Consider the following 22,307-nt stretch of genomic DNA (forward strand, 5'->3'; position numbering starts at 1 on the left):
AAAAAAACACTGCGAGGAAAGGGATTTATATAAATGTCCTTTTATTACTCAAGGGACCTAGTAGTAATATCCTTGCCGACTCATCTTTCTATGAATTTCTGCAAACAAAATGGTTTTGTTTGTATTTAATCAAGTGTTTAGTACATCCAAGGATTTGAATGAAATTCAGGGTTGACCTCTGGGAGATATTGATGTGGTTAAATAATTCTTAGGTAACTATAAAAAACAGGATTTGTTCTGTTTAGTAATTTATTATTACTCATTTAGTAATTTATTATTATGCCTTTAAATATAAATCTTCACTTAGGAAAATTGAATTAAAACGGATCAGAATTATCATCATTAATAATTTTACATTTTTCCATTTAAACTGGAGGCAGTTTTTTTAGTACAAATAAGTAAGCTTCTAACTCCCTTTATTTGACATAAACAGTCATTTCCTGATTTCCATTCCTCACGAAAATGTATTTTACAGATGTGTTAAAGGTCTTTGTGTAAGTAAGATGCTACCAGATGAAAATTCAACAGTATAACCTGGCTCATCTCATTTCCTCATGAGTTTCTTTATGTTCATAATGTCTGAACCATACAGGCCATGATGCTCCCTTCTGTCAACAAAACGTGAGCCTGTTGTAACTTTTGGAAGACATTTTCCAAAGCAAGAAAACCTAAACAACCTTTGGGACATTAGATTAAAATTTTATCTGATAAAAATCACAGAGACATAGCAATGCCTGCAGATCACAAAAGAACATCTCACTGCCTTTTTATTTTCTCCTATTCTGTTCTGTAAGCTGCTATCCTTCTCTGAATATCCAGTTGCTCATTAATTCTATACTCGCCTAACTTACATATTCCTTATTTTATGCAACTTCCTGAAAATTCATATGAAGTGAGGTTTGCTCAATCACACTTTAAAGTGCACAAAGGAAGCTTATAGGAAAATCAGTTTTATTAAGAATTTCTTTAGAAAACATGTTTTTGTAAAGCAAATGTTTCCTCAGCTTTTTTGCCCTCAATTTAAGTTTCATCCCAGAAACATTATTCAAAAATATTGATGCTGAGAGTGCAGCCAGGAACCAAACAAATGCCTTCTGCTCTCATAGAGGTCATACTCTGGTCAGGGAATCTGGAGCTCTTGCTCAATATATCATTCAGTTATAGTTATGATAGATGTCGCCAAGAAAAGTTTGCCATCTGTGGTGGATCTGACCAAGCCTAACCAAACAAGGATTCTTTGAGAAAGTAACATTTAGGTGGAAGTGTGAGTCCTAGTAGGAGAATGCTAAGTGCTTTGGGAGAAGAGCTTAAAGACTCCAAGGAATGTGGCTCCTCCAGGGGTAGCCCAAGAGCCAGTGAGCCCAGAGGTCTGAACAAAAGAGGACCAGAGGCACAGAAGGAACCCAGCAAGAAATAGGGCCCCAATCCAGGGCTTGCTGGTGCCACTAAGGGTTTCTAGTTTATCTTCAAGGTCATGGATGAATGAGGAGAATACTGAAATTTTATTCTCAAAGGGGTTCTCTGGATTAGAAGGGGAAATATATATATATACATATATATATGTATATATGTAAAATATAGTTATATTAGTTATATATATAGTTATATAGTGTATATATAATATAGTTATACTATATACTATATATATTTTATATATGTATATATATATTCAGATTTTCTTAAAACAGCATAACTTTTTTTAAATTTTTCAAAACCATAGAAAACAAGAAGGAATCTGAAAGTTGTCCAGATCATCACTCCCAAACTGCTTTATATAATCCCTGAACATCTTATCTTGTTTTCAAACGTAGATTCCAAGATACAGAATCACGTCTGTTTTTACTGATAACGCATTCTTCAGACATTGAACTGGCCATAGGCATTTTGCTAAGTGTCTGTAGCCACTCTGCCTTCTGAGGTGTGAATACCTGAGAGAAGAACTTTCCTGCCTGGGCAGGAAGCTCGGAGGTACTGCGGAAGCTGGGACTTCCTGGCTCCCAGCAGCATCTGCTAAAAGGAAACGGAGGTGGACTAACCCTGCCCAAAGCCCATCTTCCCAAGGCCAGCCAGTATGTGAGGGTTTTTTTCCAAAATCTAATGAGATTGGGCTGCTTGTTTCTTCTAATACCAGAATTTCCACTTTCCAATGTACTTTTTTTAATGGCTTCTATCCCTCATCGATGTGTCCTGTATCTCAGAGGACACAGAACCCATCATCTCTTTGTGCAGATGAATTTCTGGTGAATTATTTGGAAAGTGAGAGTAATTGAAATTTTCAGATTCAGGAAACTCCTTGTTTCCCATCTTAAATCTTTTCATTGCCTCATTTTACATGGGGTTCCTTCTGTTCTAAACTAGGGGGAAGGAGCATACCTGTGGGAGGCAGGAGGCCCGCTTTTGTGTTTTGGCTTTGACGTGAATCAGCCAAGACCTTGTGAGAATCACTTTGGACCTCACCCGAAGAAATGAGGGATTGGGGCTAGTCGATCACTAAAATCCCTTACAGCATGGAGAGTCTAAATTTTATTTATTCTTTTCTGGCCAAGTACACTTTTAACTCATTCCGTAACCTTCTGTATTCAATTTAAAAATTCCCACTCCCTTGTAAGTTTCCAGATCCATCTCGCTTTCCAAATGATTAATCTTATGTGAAGCTCCAACTTGAATTATTTCCATACTTTCTGTCTTCGTCTTCAAATGGAAAGCCAAGAACTATGTACGGTACAGTGGGGGAAAAACAATTGAGCAGAAAGAAGAGAAAAAAGAGGAGCATGGACGTGAACAACAGTGTGGTGTTGGGGGGGTGGGGGGAATAGACGAGGGTATATAGCAGGGAAATGGTGATGGACAGAAACTCGGCTTGGGGTGCTGAAAATACAAAACAATATACAGATGATGATGTTGTAGAATTGGGCACCTGAAACCTGTATATTTTTTAACTAGTGTCACCCCAATAAATTCAATAAAAAGAAAAAATCTGTAAGATTACCTCATGCCCTGCTATTCTATTGTTCTCCTTCTATTTAGTGACCTTTTAATCAAATAATAATTGTATATTCTAAATGCACTAGTACCTGTCAAACCTGTACCTGAAAACCCTTTTCTTTCTTTTTTTAAATTAAATTTATTAAGGTAACATTGGTTAATAACATAAATTTCTGGTGTACAATATTTTAATTCAATATCTGTCTACTCCACTGCATGCTCAATACCCAATGTCTGAGTTCCTTCCGTCACCATATGTGTGAACCTCTTCACCCCATATGCCCTCCCCTGCTTCTTCCACTCCAGTAACCACCATTCTGTTTTCTGTATCTGTGAGTTTCTTCTCGTTTGTTTTGTTAGTTCATGTTCCTTTTTGGGTTTTATATTCTACATGAGTGAAACAATTTTTTTTGTTCTTTTCTGTCTGACTTAATTCACTTAGCACAATGCCTTCAAGATCCGCGTTACTGCACGTGGCAGTATTTCGTCTTCTTCGTGGCTGTGTCATATTCCGTCGTGTACGTGCACCACGTCTTCTGTGTCCTCTCATGCCCCAGGGGACCCCGACGTTCCTTCCATGCCTTGGCTGCTGTAAATAGTGCTGCAGTGAACAGGGGGCGGCAAATACCTTTAGGAATTAGTGTTTGCAATTTTTTTCAGAAAACCCCTTTATTTAATATGCCCAGTACCTGGATTCGCTGGTATTTGTTGAGCCAGGGGCTGTGCTAGGTCCTACGAGGCAGTTTTTAAACCGCTGATTGTGACCCAGGAACGTGGATGGTAGTGACCACTGTTCTAAAATAAAGTGAAGTAGATTACAAAGTAGTAGAGCACACTTCATGTCATAATTTTATTGTTTTGTGGTTTTTCTGGGGAGTCTGATTTTCTCCCATATCCCAAAGACGTGTCCATGGTGTGAACTGGCACATCTGTGTTGTCCCTGTGTGTGTGTGTGTGTGTGTGTGTGTGGCCGTGTGACAGAAGGGCGTCCTGTCCAGAGTGGCGTCCTGTCTGCTTTCCTGAGTTGCTGGAAGAGGCTCTGGCCACCCGTGACCCCAAACTGGTGTAAGCGGGTCGCAAGATAATGATCTTCCTTGTTTTTATTCATCTTTCTTGAAGTGTATAGGCAGCTCACATTTATTTCCGTGTTTAATATTAGAGGTGTTTGGGTCTTTATTTAGAAGCTTGGTAATGCTTTTTGTGACTAGAAATATGCCACAGGAACCAAACTCTTGTTTACGTTAATTGTCCATGCTAAAAATGGTTTTGTTATGTTTCTCCCTTAAAGTCTGAGTTTCTAAGAACATCCAGGTGATGTTAAATGAGGATATTACCAACATAATCATTTGTATTTTACTGATACAATTTATTTAAATTCAATTATTCAATTTAAAAATAGTTAATGAAGCCCTGGTTAGTGTGGCTTGGTTGGTTGGAGCATCGTCCCATCCACCAAAACGTGGGGGGTTTGATTCCCAGTCAGGGAACATACCTAGGTTGCAGGTTCCATCCCCAGTCAGGGTGCATATGGGAGGCAACCAATCAATGATTCTCTTTCACATCGATGTTTCTTTCTCTCTCTCTCCCCCACATCCTCTCTCTCTAAAATCAAACATATTTTAATAGTAATAAACTCTACATCTAGCTTCTTTTTAATGCTAACAGCTCACATTTACTGGCTACAAAGCATTTACTATGCCCCGGGAGTGTTGTAAGCACAAGGCATACTACACCACAAGGATAGGGAGACGGTTGTTAGGACTGTGGAGTCTGGGGCCTCACGAGTGTGAATTCTGAGTTCACCACTTGTTAGCTACGTGATGTTGGGCCAAAAACATTAGCCTTTCTGTGCTTCAGTTTCTAATCTATACCATGGGCTAATAATAAATGTAACTGGTAAGGTTGACATGAGATTTAAAGCCATATTTATCTGTTTAGAGCTGGTAACAATATCTAGTGCCTAATAAGGGCTACGTAGCTGTTACCCATTGTCACGGTCGTCATCACCCCTCACAGTAGCTCGGTGGCGGCTAATTTTATGAGTCATGACTAACACAGGCCTTACAAGGTGGGTTCTATTACTGTCTCCATTTTACAGATAAGAACACTGTCATTCGGGAGATTGACCAAAGTCATAAAGGCCAGGTGTGTGGCAGGGCCCCTACTGGAGCCCTGGCAACAGGGTCCACAGTCAGGGTTGTTCATGCTGTGGAGCGCTGCCCCTCTGTGTAACAGCAGCTTTCCTGATCATTGTCTGCAGGTCAAACATTTACATATGTTTTCCCCATTGTCATTTCAGTGAAGCTTGATTTCCCCCCAGTAATTGCTTTTCAGTTGAGCAGAAGTAAGAGTCAGCTACACTGTACTAGAAAGAATTTCTGGACCCAAACAAGGAGGCAGGAGGAGAAAGGAGGAGGCATCTCCTGGGCCAGCGTTTCCTGAGCATCTTCCGCATGCGAAGTGCAGAGGCACACACTTTGCAAGCATCCGGTTTCATCTTAACAGATATCCCATTAGGAATATATTATCCTCATTTTATAGACGAGGAAACCAGAGTGGACCTGGTCTGAAATTGCAAAGAACGGGCGTCTGACTCCAAAGCTTTTGTCACTAGGCTAAACTGCCAAATTAAATGTAAAGACATTCTATGGTGAAGTCTTTTGTAAAGCAATTCTTCAGTGACCATTATCTCATTTGCTTGTTTGAGAAAGGTGGAGGGTCTGCTTTCTTCAGAGCGACTCTGTGCTTTAGGTCTGATGAGATACATTCTGTCCTCTTCCTTTCCAGAGGAGATCTGTACCCTAGTCATCGCTGAGACTTTCCCGGAAGACGCAGGGATCTTCACGTGCTCCGCGAGAAATGACTACGGATCAGTAACCAGCACTGCCCAGCTGGTCGTCACCCCAGGTAAGTGAGGAGTGAAAAATAGGGTGGGGTTCTGCTCCCCCACCCTCAGCGTGGTTCACCACAGAGGAAAGAACTGGCCGAGAAGGAGGGCTCAGCCCTTAGGAATGCTGGCTGCCACTGCAGGGGTTGCCCTCACAGTCGCCGTGTCAGCAGCAAACAAAAGGCTTGGGGGGAGGCGGGGTGAACATGGACACGAGAAAGTGAAAAGATGACGATGATGTAGCAACTGAACACACGTGGGGTTATGTCCTCAATCATGCAGTCGTGGTCTTAGAAATGGTGGCGATGGCTTCCTGACATCCTCACGCTAACCCAGGAGCATGTCCCCTCCGAGGGCCACCTGGGAATGGGCGGTGCAGTCACCATGCGGTGCAGTCACCATGCTCAGCAGTGCCAACACAGGGGACGAGACACTTGTACAAATAAATCAGTGCTTAGTCCGTGATCGAAACTTCTAAAGAAGTAGAACAAGATAAACCTGATTGAATTCAGAGAAACTGCAAAGGTCTTAGATGTCCAGTCTCTCTGACAGTGAACTATAACTGTGATATGAAAAACTAAAGCAATATACCATTAAAACCAATATTCAAAAGTATCTGGATATTTCTCAAACTTAGAAATTTACCTCTAGCGAAGGCAGCATAAAACAGCTTTTTCTTTATTTTAACGTCAGTTGGCTCTTTTCTGCTATGACTGATTCGCTATACCTAAGTTTGCTTTTATTGCCTCACCTCTGTTATTTATTTTGCAGCGATTTTTAAAATATCTCTTTGACCAGGCCTGACCCGTAGTGCGTTTAATGGGGCATCAATAAATGGGGCTGTTGGCTGGATCGCACTTTGATGTCTTAGGAAGAGCAGGAGCCTAGCCTGCTGCTAGGGGGCAGCAGAGGCACAAGACAGGATCAGGGACCGTGGGGATTATTTCTGTGGCTTCACCTTAAGAAGTGTGGACGCTCAGGCAGAGCTGCTGTGCCTCAAGATTAACTCCCTTTAGTGCCTAAAATTCCTCGTCTGCCATGAGTTTGGGCTCCCAGTTTTATGCACTACGGCTGAACGAACATCATCTTTAAAATAAAGGCAGTTGAGGGGGAATTGAAAGCTAAGATAGACAGACAGATAGATGAAGGAGTGAAAAGAGGAGGGAAGAAATTTAAAGGTTCACCTAAATGGGAGAACAGTTGACTGAATGAGTGCTTTCAGTGGGTCCTTACTGGAGCTACAGAGTGAGCAGGATCCCAGTATTTGGAGTGCGCGCTGGCTGGAAGACTGTCCCAGCAAACGGCCAGAGCAGTAGTGCAGTGCCGGACAGTATGGCCCAAACCCCGGTCTCTCAGTCAAAGTCTGCGTGGCAAAACTGGCACGCAGTATTTCCCATTTTTATCTGGGCTAAATCTACTGGGGGCCAAACATAACACAAATACTTTCAAGCTGTCTGCTCACGTCAGTAAGCACTTTTGAGTAAGTTCCAGGAGGAGTGCTGGGCTCTGGGTAAAGTGATAAATCCAAAGAAGACGTGATCTTACCTCAAGATGCATTCAGTTTACTGAGAGTAACAAGTTTAAGAAAAAAAATTTTGTATTGAGTTACAGCTGTGGCCATCAACTGAAGTGGAAAAGAAGTTATAAGGTCATAAGCCATTTCCCTCAGACTCCAAGCTTTACTTAGCTTCAGATAGAATGAATATTCATTGCTTGTCCCGTAAAACCTTTGGAGCTTGAGCTAGTATCAGTAAAGCTCAGCTAGAATGTCCAGTCAGATCCACAGCTGAAATGTGAAAGGACAAGGCATTATTAGTTGGTACTGTCTGTGTTGTCATTTTTGAAACTAAGTTCTGTCTTGAGCTCTCGTTTGAAATTTGTTAATGACTCGGTAGCTGATTCCCCCCCCTTGTGGGCCCATTCAGGAAATGAAACACGTAGTAGTCACCCAAAACAAGCTTGAAAGAACCAAGCCCTCCAGCTGGCTTTGCTTTTGCGTCGGCTACAAGCAGCCCAGCTACTGCTTCTGTAACTATAGGGTTCAAGGGACCCTCAGTCCATAACTGGGTGAAGATAACTGTTGAATTACTAAATTAGTAGCATCTTATTATTGTTCCCCTTTTCCCCCTTCCTCAGCCAATTCTGAGAACTGTAACTATGACTCCGTGGGTGAATCCAACAACGACCACTTCCAGCACTTTCCACCTCCCCCTCCGATCTTGGAGACAAATCCCTTTGAGTTGGCTTCAAAGAAATCCTCTGAGATCCAGCAGGTGAACAGCCCAGAGTTAGGGCTTGGCATGGGGGCCCTTCAAATGCAATTCAACTCTGCCGAGAGGGAGACCAACGGCGTCCATCCCGGCCATGGAGTAAACGGAATGATTAACGGCAAAGCTAACGGTAATAAATCTCCTCCAACACCAGCCGTCCTGCTTTCACCCACGAAGGAGCCACCACCTCTGCTTGCCAAACCAAAACTGTGAGTATTTCTGCATGGTTTTATACTTTCCACATCCCTGCTAAATTGTCTTTCTGGTCAGTGAAAACTTTTTACTTGGACTCGGCTGTGTGGCATGTCACCCGTCCTGCAGGCAACTTGTCTCTGACTGATGTGCCTTTACCACCAAGTGGGGTCTTTGGAAAATGTAAATAATACCTAAAGATAAAGAAGGTAAACGAGAAGCTTGGTTACATCTGCCCTTTGCTAAAAGCTATAACCGGTGTCAGCTGTGAAAATATCGGTGCTTGGTGTAGCCTTCCAGTGTACAGCAAGGATATAACCACTTCCCAGGGGTGATGGGCAAAGGGACCTACCTTCAGTTCTCAATTAAAAGCCTTTCCAAATGTTTTAAATGTAAGAATCAGTAAGGAAATCTGATACAGATAAGCATGGGAAGACTAGAAGCTGCAGATGGAAATTCATTGTACAGAACCTGGGGACGGGAATGAAACCAGAGATGGCCAGGCTTGTCAGGGGGAAGAGCGCCTCTCACAAGACGACCTCCTTGACTTTGGAATTCCACGTAACTACATATTTCCATGAATACCCGCTTCATATTTGATTTCCACTATTTTCTTAGGATGATAAACCTCGGCTGAGCTGTTTCCATTGGCACTGCACAGCAGACAGTTGTTATGAATGGAGCCATTACAATGTCAGAGAGAGGCAGAAATCAATTAACTGAAAAGGTTCTATCATAGCATAACAGACCTTGAATTACTGCCCTGACAGAGGTCAGTGGAAATGTCAGAGTCCTATAAAATGTATACATACTCTCAAAGGTCACATTTCCTTGAGAATGAATGTGCCAGGCTCTCGGAAAGCCCCTTAGATTTTCCCATGATGTCTGATGTTTTTGATTTAGGACAGGAAAGATGACTTTAGGATAGGAATTGTTCTTTGTTTCTCTTGTATGAACAGTCTACTCTCTTTTCTCTGTCATCAGCTCATTTATTAGAAATGCTAGAATATGCAAATGTGGAATATCATGACTACCCTGCACTTAATTCTCAGGGCCGCCCGGGCTCTGCTTCAGGCAGCAGAGCTACGAGGTTTGTATGCAGTAGCGTGACAGATAGCAGAGGACATCTTTTCTGCCTGTGCTCCAACTCCACTGAGACGTTGAACAGGTAAATTGAGGTCAAAAGTGGCAGCCTTAAAAGAGATTTACACTATTGTAGCTTCAACGCATAAAATTAATTGCCACTGCTGACCTCTTTTATCTTTGCAGTTTGAATATGTATTTGCAGTGCTTTTAATGAAACCACAGACCTGCTCTCCTGAGAAAGGAAGAGTGAATGTTATTTAATGACCAGGACTTGTCTGTGCTCTTGATTAAGTGACCTGTGTCCACCATAATGGCTGTCATCAATTAGATACAAATCACAGGAGAGCCACCGAGGAGCTGTGAACAGACATTTCAGTCCTTCTTATCTCGGGAGTTTCAACCGTTCTTCGGCCTTCAGCTGTGCTCTATGGTGATGTTAGTGGGCGCGGCAGGGGCTGGGGGGCAGGCTTGTCTACAGAACACAGACAAAACAATTTTGTGGTTATTAAAAGGATGTGTAGCTTAAGCACAAGTTTGAGGAGTGACATCATGATTTGCTTATTAGTCAGATTTTCAATACAAAAATAAGATACAGGAAAAACAGACTTTAATGTTTAAGACCCATAGAAAGGGGTCACGTACTTTTCCCTTTGCCAGGAACTTTGGGAAAAGGTAGTCCACCTAATTACAAAAACTGGTAGCTTAGAAATAACATCAGCTGGTACCACGTTTCCCCACTGTTTGCTTGTTTAAATTCTCTAGGTGTTTCAGTGCATCCTGAGAGCATCGCTTAGCAATGTCCATGTAATGTACTTGCCATTTACCGGGTGGAACATCGTATGTGATGATACTTTAAAATACATATTCATTTTTAAGTTTTTGTATGAATTATACTTCATGGGCTTTTGTTTTCACTACAAAGTAAATGCATCTTAATGTGACAACTGAAACAATAACAAACGTTACTAAAGAAAAACTTAGCTCTCGCTGCTCCTCCTCTTCCAAGGCACCCTTTTGAGGGAACCAACTTTATTGCTTTGGTCTGAGGTCTTCCCCTCCTTTCTCTATTATTGTGGTCTTTTCTGAAAAGATTTGCTCATTGTTTTAAAAGCTGAATCCATTGACAGAGGAATGTTATTGAATGACATCTGCCAATAATTTAGCATGGTTCCTAAGTTATTGCTAATTAATGACTAATAGTCACTGCCAAGTAAAATTCTTTCACAAGACTTTTTATGTCTTTTTATACATTGGGGGGAAATGAGATTTTACCTCTTATGGTTGGCAGTGAAAAACTATGGATTGCTCTCATCTTCTCTCATCAGCCTATGATTTCATTCCCCTTCATAAAAAGAGAGGTTTATATCTTGGGATTTTATGGCATTTCATTCCTCTGAATCATGTGTAATTGAACAGATAGGAAAGAGTTAGGCAGGGCTAATAATGGGAATTAAAATATTTACTCTTGCAATAAGTTAACCTGAAAATGGTGGTTGATTTGTCAGATTCCTGAAAAAAAAAAAAAAAGATCATTTTCAGAAAGAAAATCTCTTTGCATTTCTTTTCCTCTCAAATACCTCCAATACTAATCTTGGGAAGAAAAAAGTCGAAGACTAAAATGAAAAGATAGAAATGTCACAAATTCTTTTCTCTGACACGGTGCAGCCCTGATCTGTTACCCAACAGAAACCCTCACCATCACTTTGTAGCCCCCAAGACCCCGGTGGGGTCTGTCACACCTGACCTGAGGGTGAGTTCCACACTCAGTGCCTGGGGGCATCGTTTCAGTTTCAGCATCTCCAAGTGTCTCTGTTCCTGACACTGTCCCTCCAGTGTAAGTTCCACACGATTACGTGTGGGCCATTTGGTGTCAGTGCCATGCACCTGGGACTTGTGGAATGCCTCACCCCCGGCTGTGGGACCAGGAGTTAACTGCAACACCACACAGGAAAAAACGTCATAAATAAGAGTTATTTATGTGACCGATGCTCATAATCTTCTATTATAATACAGAGAAAAGAAGCAACAGGTACTCGAATCAGATTTCTTATCAGGGAAAGAGAGAAAGGAGCGAACATAAAGCTAACTTATGAACCATTTGTTATGTTATTTCCCTTGTTTGAAACGAGTGCACCATGTGAATCTGGCCGCCTCTCACTCTCTACAAAAGATGCGTGAAGGTTCAAGGGAAAAACATTTTTTTAAACTTAGGACTTAGTGTGTGAATAGGAAACAAAATCCCTGCCTTTCTTAATTCCTATAAACTCATTCATACTAAGGTACCAGGGATTTTATGTGTCACCCAGTCCAGTTCCAGACCAACAAACTATAGCTACCTCTTCATAAAAACAAACACTAATAAGAATAATAATTCTCTGTGTAGAAGCAGAGAAATGTTCTTGCTCTACACATGCGGGACTGAGAGATGGTGTGTTTAAGAGACGAGAGAGAAGGAAACAGCAGCCTGTATCCTCTCTTTATCAGCACTTAGCTGTGCCAGCCTTACTATATTTGGAAGTTCTTTATGGTTTCCTCCACACTCCTAGACACAAACTTAAGCACAAGTTGTTCCCTTGCCTGGAATGTTTACTCCCTGGAATGTTCTGCTACTAATGGCTGCCTCATTCTTGCTTTCTACTCTCAACCTAATGTCACTCCCCTTCCCTGACCACCCAATCTGAAGCAGCCACCCAGCCAGTCCCCAATGAATCAGCCTTTTTAATTACCACAGAGTCTGTAATTATTTCTCACAGTGTCTTATTTACCTGCTTGTCGGTTTGTGTATCATTTTTACATAAACTTTTTGAGTGTAGACAACTTGACTGTTTTTTTTTCACTGCCCTTTCACAAAAGCAATGGTCAAAAACATCTTTGAAAGAATGAAGCAAAAGCAGATCAAGAAGGAAGAGAAAGAGCACCCACGTTTGTTCTTCTTAACCTCAATGTACCATAGGGCTTCTATTTACAAACCCCACCAATCCCAGAGTTTTCCCATTTTACAGGACTTTTATGACTGATGTCACTTATCTTAACAATGAAATGAATATGAAAGAATTAAATAAGATTCCCATGGGATAGAACCACAGTAGAAAAGTTTGTCCAACCCAGTTACTTAATTTGGGAACCCTTTCAACCCCCTCCTGATTTCTCCTGTGTTCTCATTTGATTAACATCTTACTTTAAAACATTATGGAGCATATGAGACATTTGGAAGGTCTAAGAGGACATTATCGCTCTCTAGTATGTACTTGCAATGTCATTTGGCCAGAGTACAATCAAACTATTTCAAGGTGTGTGTACTTGACATGTTAACACCCCCATCATGGGCCAGACTCTGGACGGAGAGCTGAGAGCTTCTGTGCTCCTCCCTTCCTGTCCTGTTTATGTTGGACAGCTGCTCCAACTCCAGTGTGTGGCTTGGTCAGTGTAACTTAGAAAGTTGAACATTTTTCCGTCCTTTAACCTCTACTACTTAGGGTTCAAGAATTCACTAGATGACTGTTTGACAAGAGAATGCAAGTGGTTTCCTGGGTTCCATTCTAGCATAAACTGTACCCAGTAGATTTAAACCTACATACACACAAACACAAAAGACAAAAGGTAATAAGCCAAACATTGTGGGGCAAAATAGGTAGCAAAGGTTCAAGAGATATAATCACCAAGCAATTGTAAAGAGGTCCTTAAATGGACATAAGTGTATTTAAAAATCTAGCACACATTTCAATCCCTCAGTATTAGAGTATCTGCCAAGTGTTGGGTAACACTGGGTGCTGAGGACACAAAGGTGAAAAAACAAAAAAGCGTTATCTTTGAATAATTTATACTCCAGTGATTTCTAAGATCACTTTAGCAAGAAAAAAACACACAAAATTCTATACCTCTTTTTACATCACACAAATTTTGTAAAAGAATGATCCTCTCCTAAATTAGATTCAGTGCAACCCAATTGCCTTGTCTTCCTAATTCAATGTTTAGAAGATAAGCCATTCTGCTTTTCATTCAAAAAATGTGGGCACCAGCTCCCATTTCTCCCTAAATAATTTTGTTATCTGCTGACTCTAGTCAAATTACAAAGCAATTTAGTAGCATCAAAAGTGCAAACTATGGAACTTGAGGGGCCTTCAAAATAATGTTAGGGCAAAAAAGTAGTATTTAAAAATCTGTCTTTTTAAAATTACACACACATACATACTCTCTCACCGAACACATTGAGAATGATAAATGAGCAGTGTAGCCACAATTATGGCCTCATTCTGAAGCACCTCACCATGTGGCTATGGGCTGTTCATAAATGTAAAATGATGATGACTTCACATTAATAGTGTTGGCATAGGATTACTTTGAAAACAACCCGCCCCTGAAATGGAAAGTTCAATCAAGAAACTTCCTGAAGTATGAAACTTTTAACTAAGACATAACATTTTGATCTAGTCTTCATGACTTTTTCATGTAAATATTGGCTTTGTCACAGTGTCACGTTCTTAATTAGTAGGATAATTGTGCCTTGCTATGCTAGTCTCTTGGCAAATATAAAGTTCTAATTACCTTTCCAGAAGAAAGTTGAGTGTTTATTTCTATGATTAATGGTCTTATTTAGTGTGTAAAATATAGGTGGAAAATCTTGCAGATACTGTATGTACATTTGAAGTAGTATTCAACTATTCACAAGAGATACCATAGGTACATCTCAAATACTTGGTGCTTTCTATGAAAGTGTCCATGATGATCTAATATTTCTTCCACATTTCTATCTCAGCTTATCTAAAAAAGTATGAGAGCTCCTTTGGTGATTTTAAAGTGAGTTGAAAAAAGTAATCTCTGAGCAGGGACCTTTTAATTTTAAGAAGGCAGGGGCTCAACTCAGAAATAAACTAGAGCTTCATTTGGGCGATATGCTTAAGGATAATACTATGAAGGCAGCATTGCCAAATCTTAACAATTTAATATTTAGCAAAAATACTAGAAACAAAATAATACATGCAGCTTAATAGTAATTTTATGAAAAATTTCAATAAAAGACTTTATCCAACTAAAATGAATATTACACATTTAGAAGGAAATATACCAAACTTACTTGTGTTTCTCTGAGTGTTAGAATTTTGACCAAGCTATAGTTTCTTGTTAACCAACTTTTCAACAGTAATGTTTACAGCTCTTATAATTACAAAGTACAATCTTATTTTTAAAGAAATAAATACTTTTGATTCTCTTCCCTTCATCCTTCCACCTCCGTAGAACTTCAGCTCATTTTGCTCTTTACTGTAGATGCTCTCTGCTAAAATAACAGTAACCAAGTTCAATTTTAGCACAGTTGGGAGCAGAATGTTCTGGCACTGAATGCTCTCACCTTCTCTCTTATCCTGGAAGCCAGTGACTTCAGGATTCCCTCTGGGTTTTTGCAACCCGTGCTGGAGAGCCCTCCCCCCAAAAAATGCCCTGTACTGCAAAATGACTTTGCTCCTCCACGAATATTCTCTTTTAACACCCCCAACCCCACCAACTCTCATTCTTTCAATTGTATATCTCAAGTGTCAGGATAAAAGTGATATGAATAAAATTTTTATTTTAAAGATAGTCTAGATATGTATAAGACAAACATTTAATGTATAATCTGTACAAGGCCTTCCACAGAAAGGCTGAAAACTGTCCCATAGAAACAGTGGTGAAGGAGAAGAAAATGGTGAAGGAAAATTAAAGTTCTGCTTTAAATAAGAATATCAGCCCTGGCTGCTGTGGTGCAGGGTATTGAGCGCTGGCCTGCGAATTGAAGGGTTGCCAGTTTAATTGATGTTTCACTCCCTCTTTCTCCCTCCTTTCCCTTTTCTCTAAAAGTAAATAAATAAAACCTTTAAAAATAAATAAATAACAATATTATCTATAAAATATGTGATGACAACATCTGCTTTAAGAGGAGTCTAGTGGGGTAACTATGAGATTAAGCAGAGTGAAAAAGGCTGAAGAGAACTACAAGAAATTATAAGACATACCAAGAAAAGAATCATGTATTTCCCAGCAATAACAAGAACCCATTTGAAATTAGAGAGTGAAGACTCATATTCGATTCAGTGGCAGTGAGCATGATTTCATGACTTTATTTCAGCCACAATCAGCACTCTGAAGAGAGACACAAAGGACACAGATAGTTAATAGTGGTGCTGGCAAGATGGGGGTGCTATAACGTTTAATTTGTTGATCCATGAGAAGTATCACTGAAGTCAGCATCCAAGCAGTTTGCAGGGTCAGAGAGGGAGCAGATTAAGCCAGTCTAGGGTTTAAGGGAAAAATGATAGGACTCAAGAAAATGGAAGTTATACCAACAATGTAAGCCACTCAGAGGGAGTGTGACATAAGAACATGAAGAGGGAACTGTAGATGATCAACGTGAGGTCTCTGACAGTTCAAGATCTGAAGAAAGAGCTCCTTCCAGGTGATAAAGGAATTGAAGGTTATCTGTTTAAATGGACAATTTAAGTGGGAGTTAAGGTCATGGAGAGTAGAGGAAGTGGTCAAGGAACCCTGAAGTCAAGATGTTAAAGGGAACATTAACATGAATGATGGTCAAAGTTGATGGCAGGAAACCAAATGCTAGGTACTAAAGTCATTGAGAACAATGAGGAAATACCAAGGTTGTTGGCAACAAGCAGGGAAAAGAGAGTGATTATAGGTGGGGCACACAGACTTCAAAAAGAAGCAGATCTTGAGTGATGATGGCAAAGGCATTTTAAGAGTAGCTTTGATAAACAAAGCACGCAGAACCTCTTCGCTCAAAGGAGATCATGATGGGGTTAGTAACATAATCAAGGAAAATCAGATTTCAGTTGACAAAGGCACTTCCAGTGAAAACTTTTGAGCAAGTGGGAATATTGATTAGAAACAGTTCAGGAATCCCATGGGCAATGAAAGGGACCTAGAAAAGGGACCGTAAGGGACAGCTGGTGAAGGGAGAACAGGAAGAGAGCTGTAGGTTTGCACCTGAGGATTCAGGCGAGAGAACAAGAACATTCATCCTTGGGATTACTTGCTATCATTTCATGAAAAGCCACTACAATTACTCATAGCTGGAGGCTGATAGGACCATTTCCAATGTGACTCACACTCCCTTTTTAGCCCTCTATTTATTTCAATTATAGTTTAGCACCACGATTTGTTTTGTAGTTGCTAACCTCTTCTATTGAACTAAGACCTTTAGTTGGGTTTTCATTGAAGAAGCCTATTTCTATATTTGGATATTTTGAAACAATTCTTCTCAGTGAATGAGTATCTAATCCATATAAGTTGATTTTACTTCATGTCTACAGCTTTTACTACTAGAGAATTTATTTCTGTCTGAAGACTGAAATGCATTAGATTGTCAATTTTTTTTTACCATTGATTTGCTTTTTCTGTGAATGTGTGCATTTTTCATTCAATCGAATACATCACCTAATGGTGAGAACATTTGTAACAGGGAGGTTTATTTTAGTTGGTTTCTATTACATGTGTAAAAGCAGACCGTTCATTTTCTCAACAAACCTAAGAATGACGGTTTCCTTACTTGACTAAAGTTATCATTACAAACTTTGTGGATAACACTGGACTTGTCATTTTTTTGAAAATCTTTTCCATATGTGGCGAGGAAGTAGATAGTCTTTCATTTTGTTTTAAGAATAATATGTGTATGAAGCTAATTCAGTCAAATATGTAGATTTTATGGAACTATGTAGATTTTTTATTCCCATGGCTGAATAAGTCACATACAAATTTGAGCACATGAATTTATTTCATTATTCAAAAGGCAATTATAAATTTTTGCCATCAGAACCTCAAACTTTGCCATATCAGTTTCTTGTTTTCTGACCTCTGGTTCCTGCTAGGATAATACTGGCCCCTCTGATTATCAAGACTTTTGTGAAAATACACATTGGTTGTTGAAGATTTTTGATGATGCTCAGAAGAAGAGCCTTAGTAAATACGGGCATTTATTTCACTTCTATCTTGCATTCCCTTTGTGTTTGCTAGACTTCACTACTCTGCCCCATCTCTACTCAGAAACCCTGAAAGTGCATTTTCTCTGTCTCCCTTTCACAATGTTCTTTAGGTCTATCTTTTTTTTAATTTAAATGTAATGATGTATGTGTCCACAGTAGGCAGCATTTAAGGGACTCCAGCTATGAGCCTCCTGAAATGAAGCTAGTGAAACCAGTGAATCACTAAAACACTATCTAAATATTTTTACTTCACTTTCTATGTCAGGAACCAAAAAGAGTAGGTGCCACTATCTGTTATCCTTTGTCCTCAGAGGAGTTTATAAATAGGTCAAATATAGGTAATTATATGCCTCAGCTATAATTTCAAACTTGCTGCTTTTCTAGTAATTGCCATTAAATGTGAAGGTTGTGAAAGATTTCTGGAAAGACCGCAAATATTTTCTCATCCTCATTTCTTTCTTTGTTGAAATAGCTCATAGGCCATCTGGTTTCAAGGATATATCATTATGTGCAATATGTCTTCTGTAGCAAAAAAAAAAAAAAAAAGCCATAAAAATGGCCTAAGTGCAATGCAGGGCAAAGCAAAAATGTCTCTTGTTCTCTGTAGTTTCTAAAATAGAGTTCGTTGCTTGGTCTTCCACAGAGGCTTAGCCAGAGGGGTCAATTTCTTGCTCCAGGTGACTTTTTTTTATGTCTGGTGCGCTCCTTTCTATCACAGCTTTTGCTTTATTAAGAGGACACTTCCCAAACCAGATGGGAAGTGTCCACATTTATTTTTATTCTTTCACAAAGCAATCTTACACACATAGAGGATTATTCATGAAGCATTCTCGAATCACAGCAAATTTCACTTCATATTGGCTCTCATTATTCTACCTTTAAAAGCAGAATTATATTTAGTCTTGTCATCATTAAAACTCTCTGACACTAAACAGCTGCCTTACTGGAAAGAACTATATAATAAAGAATTTTTTACTTTTACCCAAATAGGCAGTAAGGAGTTTCTAAAAGCAATTAGATGGCTCCTGAATGTCCCCTTACTTGAAAAGTTGATTTACACAGGGGATCGTTAGGCTCATTTGCATATCGTTACTTTGCTTTCCAGGAGGGACGAAAATTTGCTTTTATAAAGTGAAGGTCTGTTTTATACTCTCAGTGCTAGAAGTAAGCAATCCAAATAAACTGGAGTTCTTACTAAAATTGAGTGTAAAATGGTTTCTGGAAGATGCATATTTTAAATTTTGTGTATGCTCTTGGTCCTTTTAGTGACGACGAAGGAAGACACCCACTGAAATTGATGCTAGAGTTGCACCTGGTGCAACACCATGGTTTTGCTTAACTCTAACGCTTCATCTGATCAGCTGTCTTGTCCTGTATGAGTGTCTGGGAACAGATGGAATACATGGCAGGCCCCGGCCTGCATCCAGCTTAGGCCCCCAGCATATAAATCTGGATCTGGGTAGAATGAGGAGGATGCTGGGGGTTCATGCCAGCCAGGAGGGACCAAAGATGCCTGTCCATGTGGTGTGCCCTTGGGAGGCCCTCCTGCAAGGCTAGGTCTCTGTTCAGGGTCTGGGAAGGAGGGTGACCTGTTAGAGTGCCATTTTCTTAAAAGTGTGTCCTCTGGAAAGTAACCCAAAGTTATACCAACTTTGTAGGTACCTGTAGATGGATAAGTTAAAAGTTCTAATTCATCTTTTTTTTCCTCCAGATCCTTATTAGTTGTCATTGTAGACACTGAATAGTCTAGAATAAATTAATCTCAGGTGATATGAGAAAATAACATCATTTTCTTGCTAAGTACATTCCACTTGGTTATGAGCAATCTGTCAGATATAAATCCCAGATCAATGGGTCACTTTTCCTTCTTGTGTCAAGTTACCCCCACGGTCTATTTTCACATGAAATCTTTAAGTATCAACAATTCTTATTCTAGGAAACAAACTTTTCATTTCTGGGTTCATGTTTAATTTAGCACGTCCTTCAGTAGACTGTTGACGGGTAACACAGGGTTATCATGAACTTTACAGACACCGAAAAATCACCGTACACTGCCATAAGCCAGGAGCTTCCACTTTGCATGGGACACTCCATGCCTGACCAAGGCGAATAATAGGTTCGATGTTTATTCCAATAGAAGCAATTACTGCACTCTGCACTTAGAGTAAGTAGACATGATAGACATTTTTTTTCCTCCAGAAAAAGTGTTATTGCTACTTCTTATATAACCTGGACACGTTTCACCTTCGTGTGGCATTTTAAAATGAGGAATTACTTAAGTCACGCAAAAATATATTTCAGAGACTAGGGACAAATATAAGTGATCCTGTATTCATTATTGAAGTATTTAGAAAATGATGCTATGGTACCCTGACTCTTATTTTTCCAGTCATGGATTTTTGTTACACTGAACTATGTATATTTTTGTTGGGTCTCATGGGGGCCATCAGTAAAGCTAATCAGCATCTTCATTGTTTTCTTAAACACTGTTTTTCTCATGACGTTTTCCCCGCTGTGAAAGTAGTGCCCCTGAAATGCAGGGGAGCCCCCTCCAGTGACTCCCCACCCCCTGCTCCATCCTCAGCTAGCTGCTCTCTGGCCTGAATGCACAGCTGTTTCCCTGGGACCTCCCTTCCCCATCCTCCTCAAGCGCTTTGCACCACTTTCCTATCCCGGGTCCCCTGATTTCTAGATGCCATGTATTTGCTTCTTTGTTTTATCCTCTCATTTGCCAGAAGCCTGCCCTCCAGTAGTTTTCAAAAAAAAAAAGAGCACAAGGCAGGTTGTTTCTAGACCCTACTTGTCTGAAAAATGTCTTTATTCTGTCCTCACACCGAACTGACTGTTGAGCTGCATTCAGAATTAGATTTGTCCTAAGAATTTTGAAGGAATTGCTTCAGATTCCTCTAGTTCCTAATGTTGTTGCAGGGGAGTCCCATGCCTATCTGGTTTCTGGTCCTTTGCATGTGACCTACTTGTCTTTTTATTCTGAAAATATGTAGAATATTTTCTTCAAGCCCAGTGTTCTGAAGTTTTATGATATGTAATATTTTCAGACATTGTACAGGACACATATTTAGTGGGCTCTTTCAATCTTAAAACTCATGAGTATACATTCTGGAAGATTTCTTACATTATTTGTTAATTTTCTCTTTGTCTTCCCTGTGTTGGTATAACATCAGAACTCCTGTCTGATGCTCTGATTTTATTTTGCCTGTTTTTCTTGTGCTTTCTGCAGACCCCTTCACCCTTGTCTTCCAAATATTCTGCTGAGTTTACTTCTGCTATCCTATTTTTTCAAGGCTTCTTCCTCCCTAAATTTTTTATGGCATTCTCTTCTGTTTCATGAATGCAGTAATATCCTTTATCTCTTTACAGATATTAATCATTGCAGGAGGGTTTTTGACGGAAGGTTTGTTATTACTGTTTTAATTTAGTTTCTTTCCTTCCTTTGCCTGCATTTTCTCTATTCTTTCAAGTTTCTGTTTTTCCTCTTTATTTATTGGGGCTGAATTTCGTGTCTGAAGCTTTTCTTTAAAGTCTCATGACCTCTGGCACTGACACTTGGAGTGAAAACGCTGTGATTGATTGGGATTTGTCAGTTAGTAGGTATCACCCTACGATTAAGCCAGAACCCTCAAGTGCTAGCATTTGCAGGTTTTTCGTAAGGTTAATCGGTTTCTCCATAGGGAAAGGTGTTCAGTTTCTTTTTCTTCTCTTGGGTGAGGGTAGGCAGGGCAGGTGCACATTTGGGAGCTGAACAGAGGAAAGGGCTGGCTATCAGCACTTAGTGGATACAGTCATTTAATTCCTTATGCCCATCCTCAGCCTCTTCTCTTCCACCTTCACTGTGTTATCCTTGGTGTGTCTGGGTCTAAAACGATGCTGGCTCTATGGCTCCATGATACAGTCTTCCTGTCTCCTTGAGATGGAGGAGGAGTGGTTGACTAGCTACCAAGGAGTGGGGAGAGAAGCTGGCTGACTTCCCACAAACTTTCAACCAGTCCTCTTGTGTTCAGCCTTATCACTCTCCTCCAAATTCAGAAGAATCTAGAGGTCAAGGTTTCAGTTGCTCACATTAGCTTCCTTCTTGCTGACCTCACCTTCTGTAGGCACGTGGCTTTCCACTTTCCTCTCCTACTCACTGACAACTCATCCGTTCACTTTTGATTCTGAGGAATAGATAGTTTTTACTCTTGGGTTTTTTTTGGTGTTTTTTTTTTTAGGATTGAAGGAAGGAACAAAAATAAACACATCTCTTTGGTCCACCATTTACTGTTAAGTAAATGCCAATTTGTGACTTTGGAATTTGTTTTTAAAGGAAGATTTTTCCCAGCCTAAGAGAGCGATCTGGGACAGAGATGGACTCTCTGCCAGCCCCCAAGCCAGGGGAACGCGGACAAACTTCTCAGTGCCCCTAATTCTCAGCTGCTTCTTCAGTAAGAAGAAATTAAGAGAGTACCCACTTCACAGGCTTGTGGTCACATGAAATAATGTACTAGCACGAAGCATTCCTCAGGACAGATACTCATCTGACAATGCCTATCGCTGTTTTGTTATTATTAAGAGAATGGTAACAATGCACCCTTAGATGCTTGACCACCCGTATAGAAAGGTTCTGAAATGAGCCACTTGCCAAACTTGCAAAATACTTCCTTTGTTATCCTTTTTTATTTCTTCACCTTAAAATGATAGTAAGGAAAAAAAGACATATTTATAGAAAATCACTGACCAATGGGAAGGAAGATTTTGTTTCATTCAAATCACTCTATTGTCCCTGGAAATTACAGATATGAGCTCTAGTGAGCTGAGTATCAGAAATGGGGCTGTGCTGATGGCAGAGTAAGATGGTAAGGCTACAAAATGTTGATAGAGAACTTGTTTTTCTGTGCAAGCTCCTACGTGTAGTCACGCACAAGA

General features: G+C 40.1%; 1 protein-coding gene across 3 annotated transcripts in view; it reads left to right on the top strand.

Annotated features, from left to right (window-relative positions):
- The window catches only part of PALLD (palladin, cytoskeletal associated protein), a 356,788-nt gene that overhangs the window by 172,997 nt on the left and 161,484 nt on the right, over window positions 1–22,307 (top strand). For all 3 annotated transcript variants that reach the window (XM_053658067.1, XM_053658068.1, XM_053658069.1), the window contains exons 9-10: window positions 5,773–5,892; window positions 8,009–8,351. In XM_053658067.1, the coding sequence (XP_053514042.1) occupies window positions 5,773–5,892; window positions 8,009–8,351 (463 nt within the window). The remainder of the gene's footprint in view (window positions 1–5,772; window positions 5,893–8,008; window positions 8,352–22,307) is intronic.

The sequence above is a fragment of the Artibeus jamaicensis genome, unplaced genomic scaffold, assembly GCF_021234435.1.
Source record: "Artibeus jamaicensis isolate MK-2021 breed Jamaican fruit bat unplaced genomic scaffold, CSHL_Jam_final scaffold_537, whole genome shotgun sequence".
NCBI lineage: Eukaryota > Metazoa > Chordata > Mammalia > Chiroptera > Phyllostomidae > Artibeus > Artibeus jamaicensis.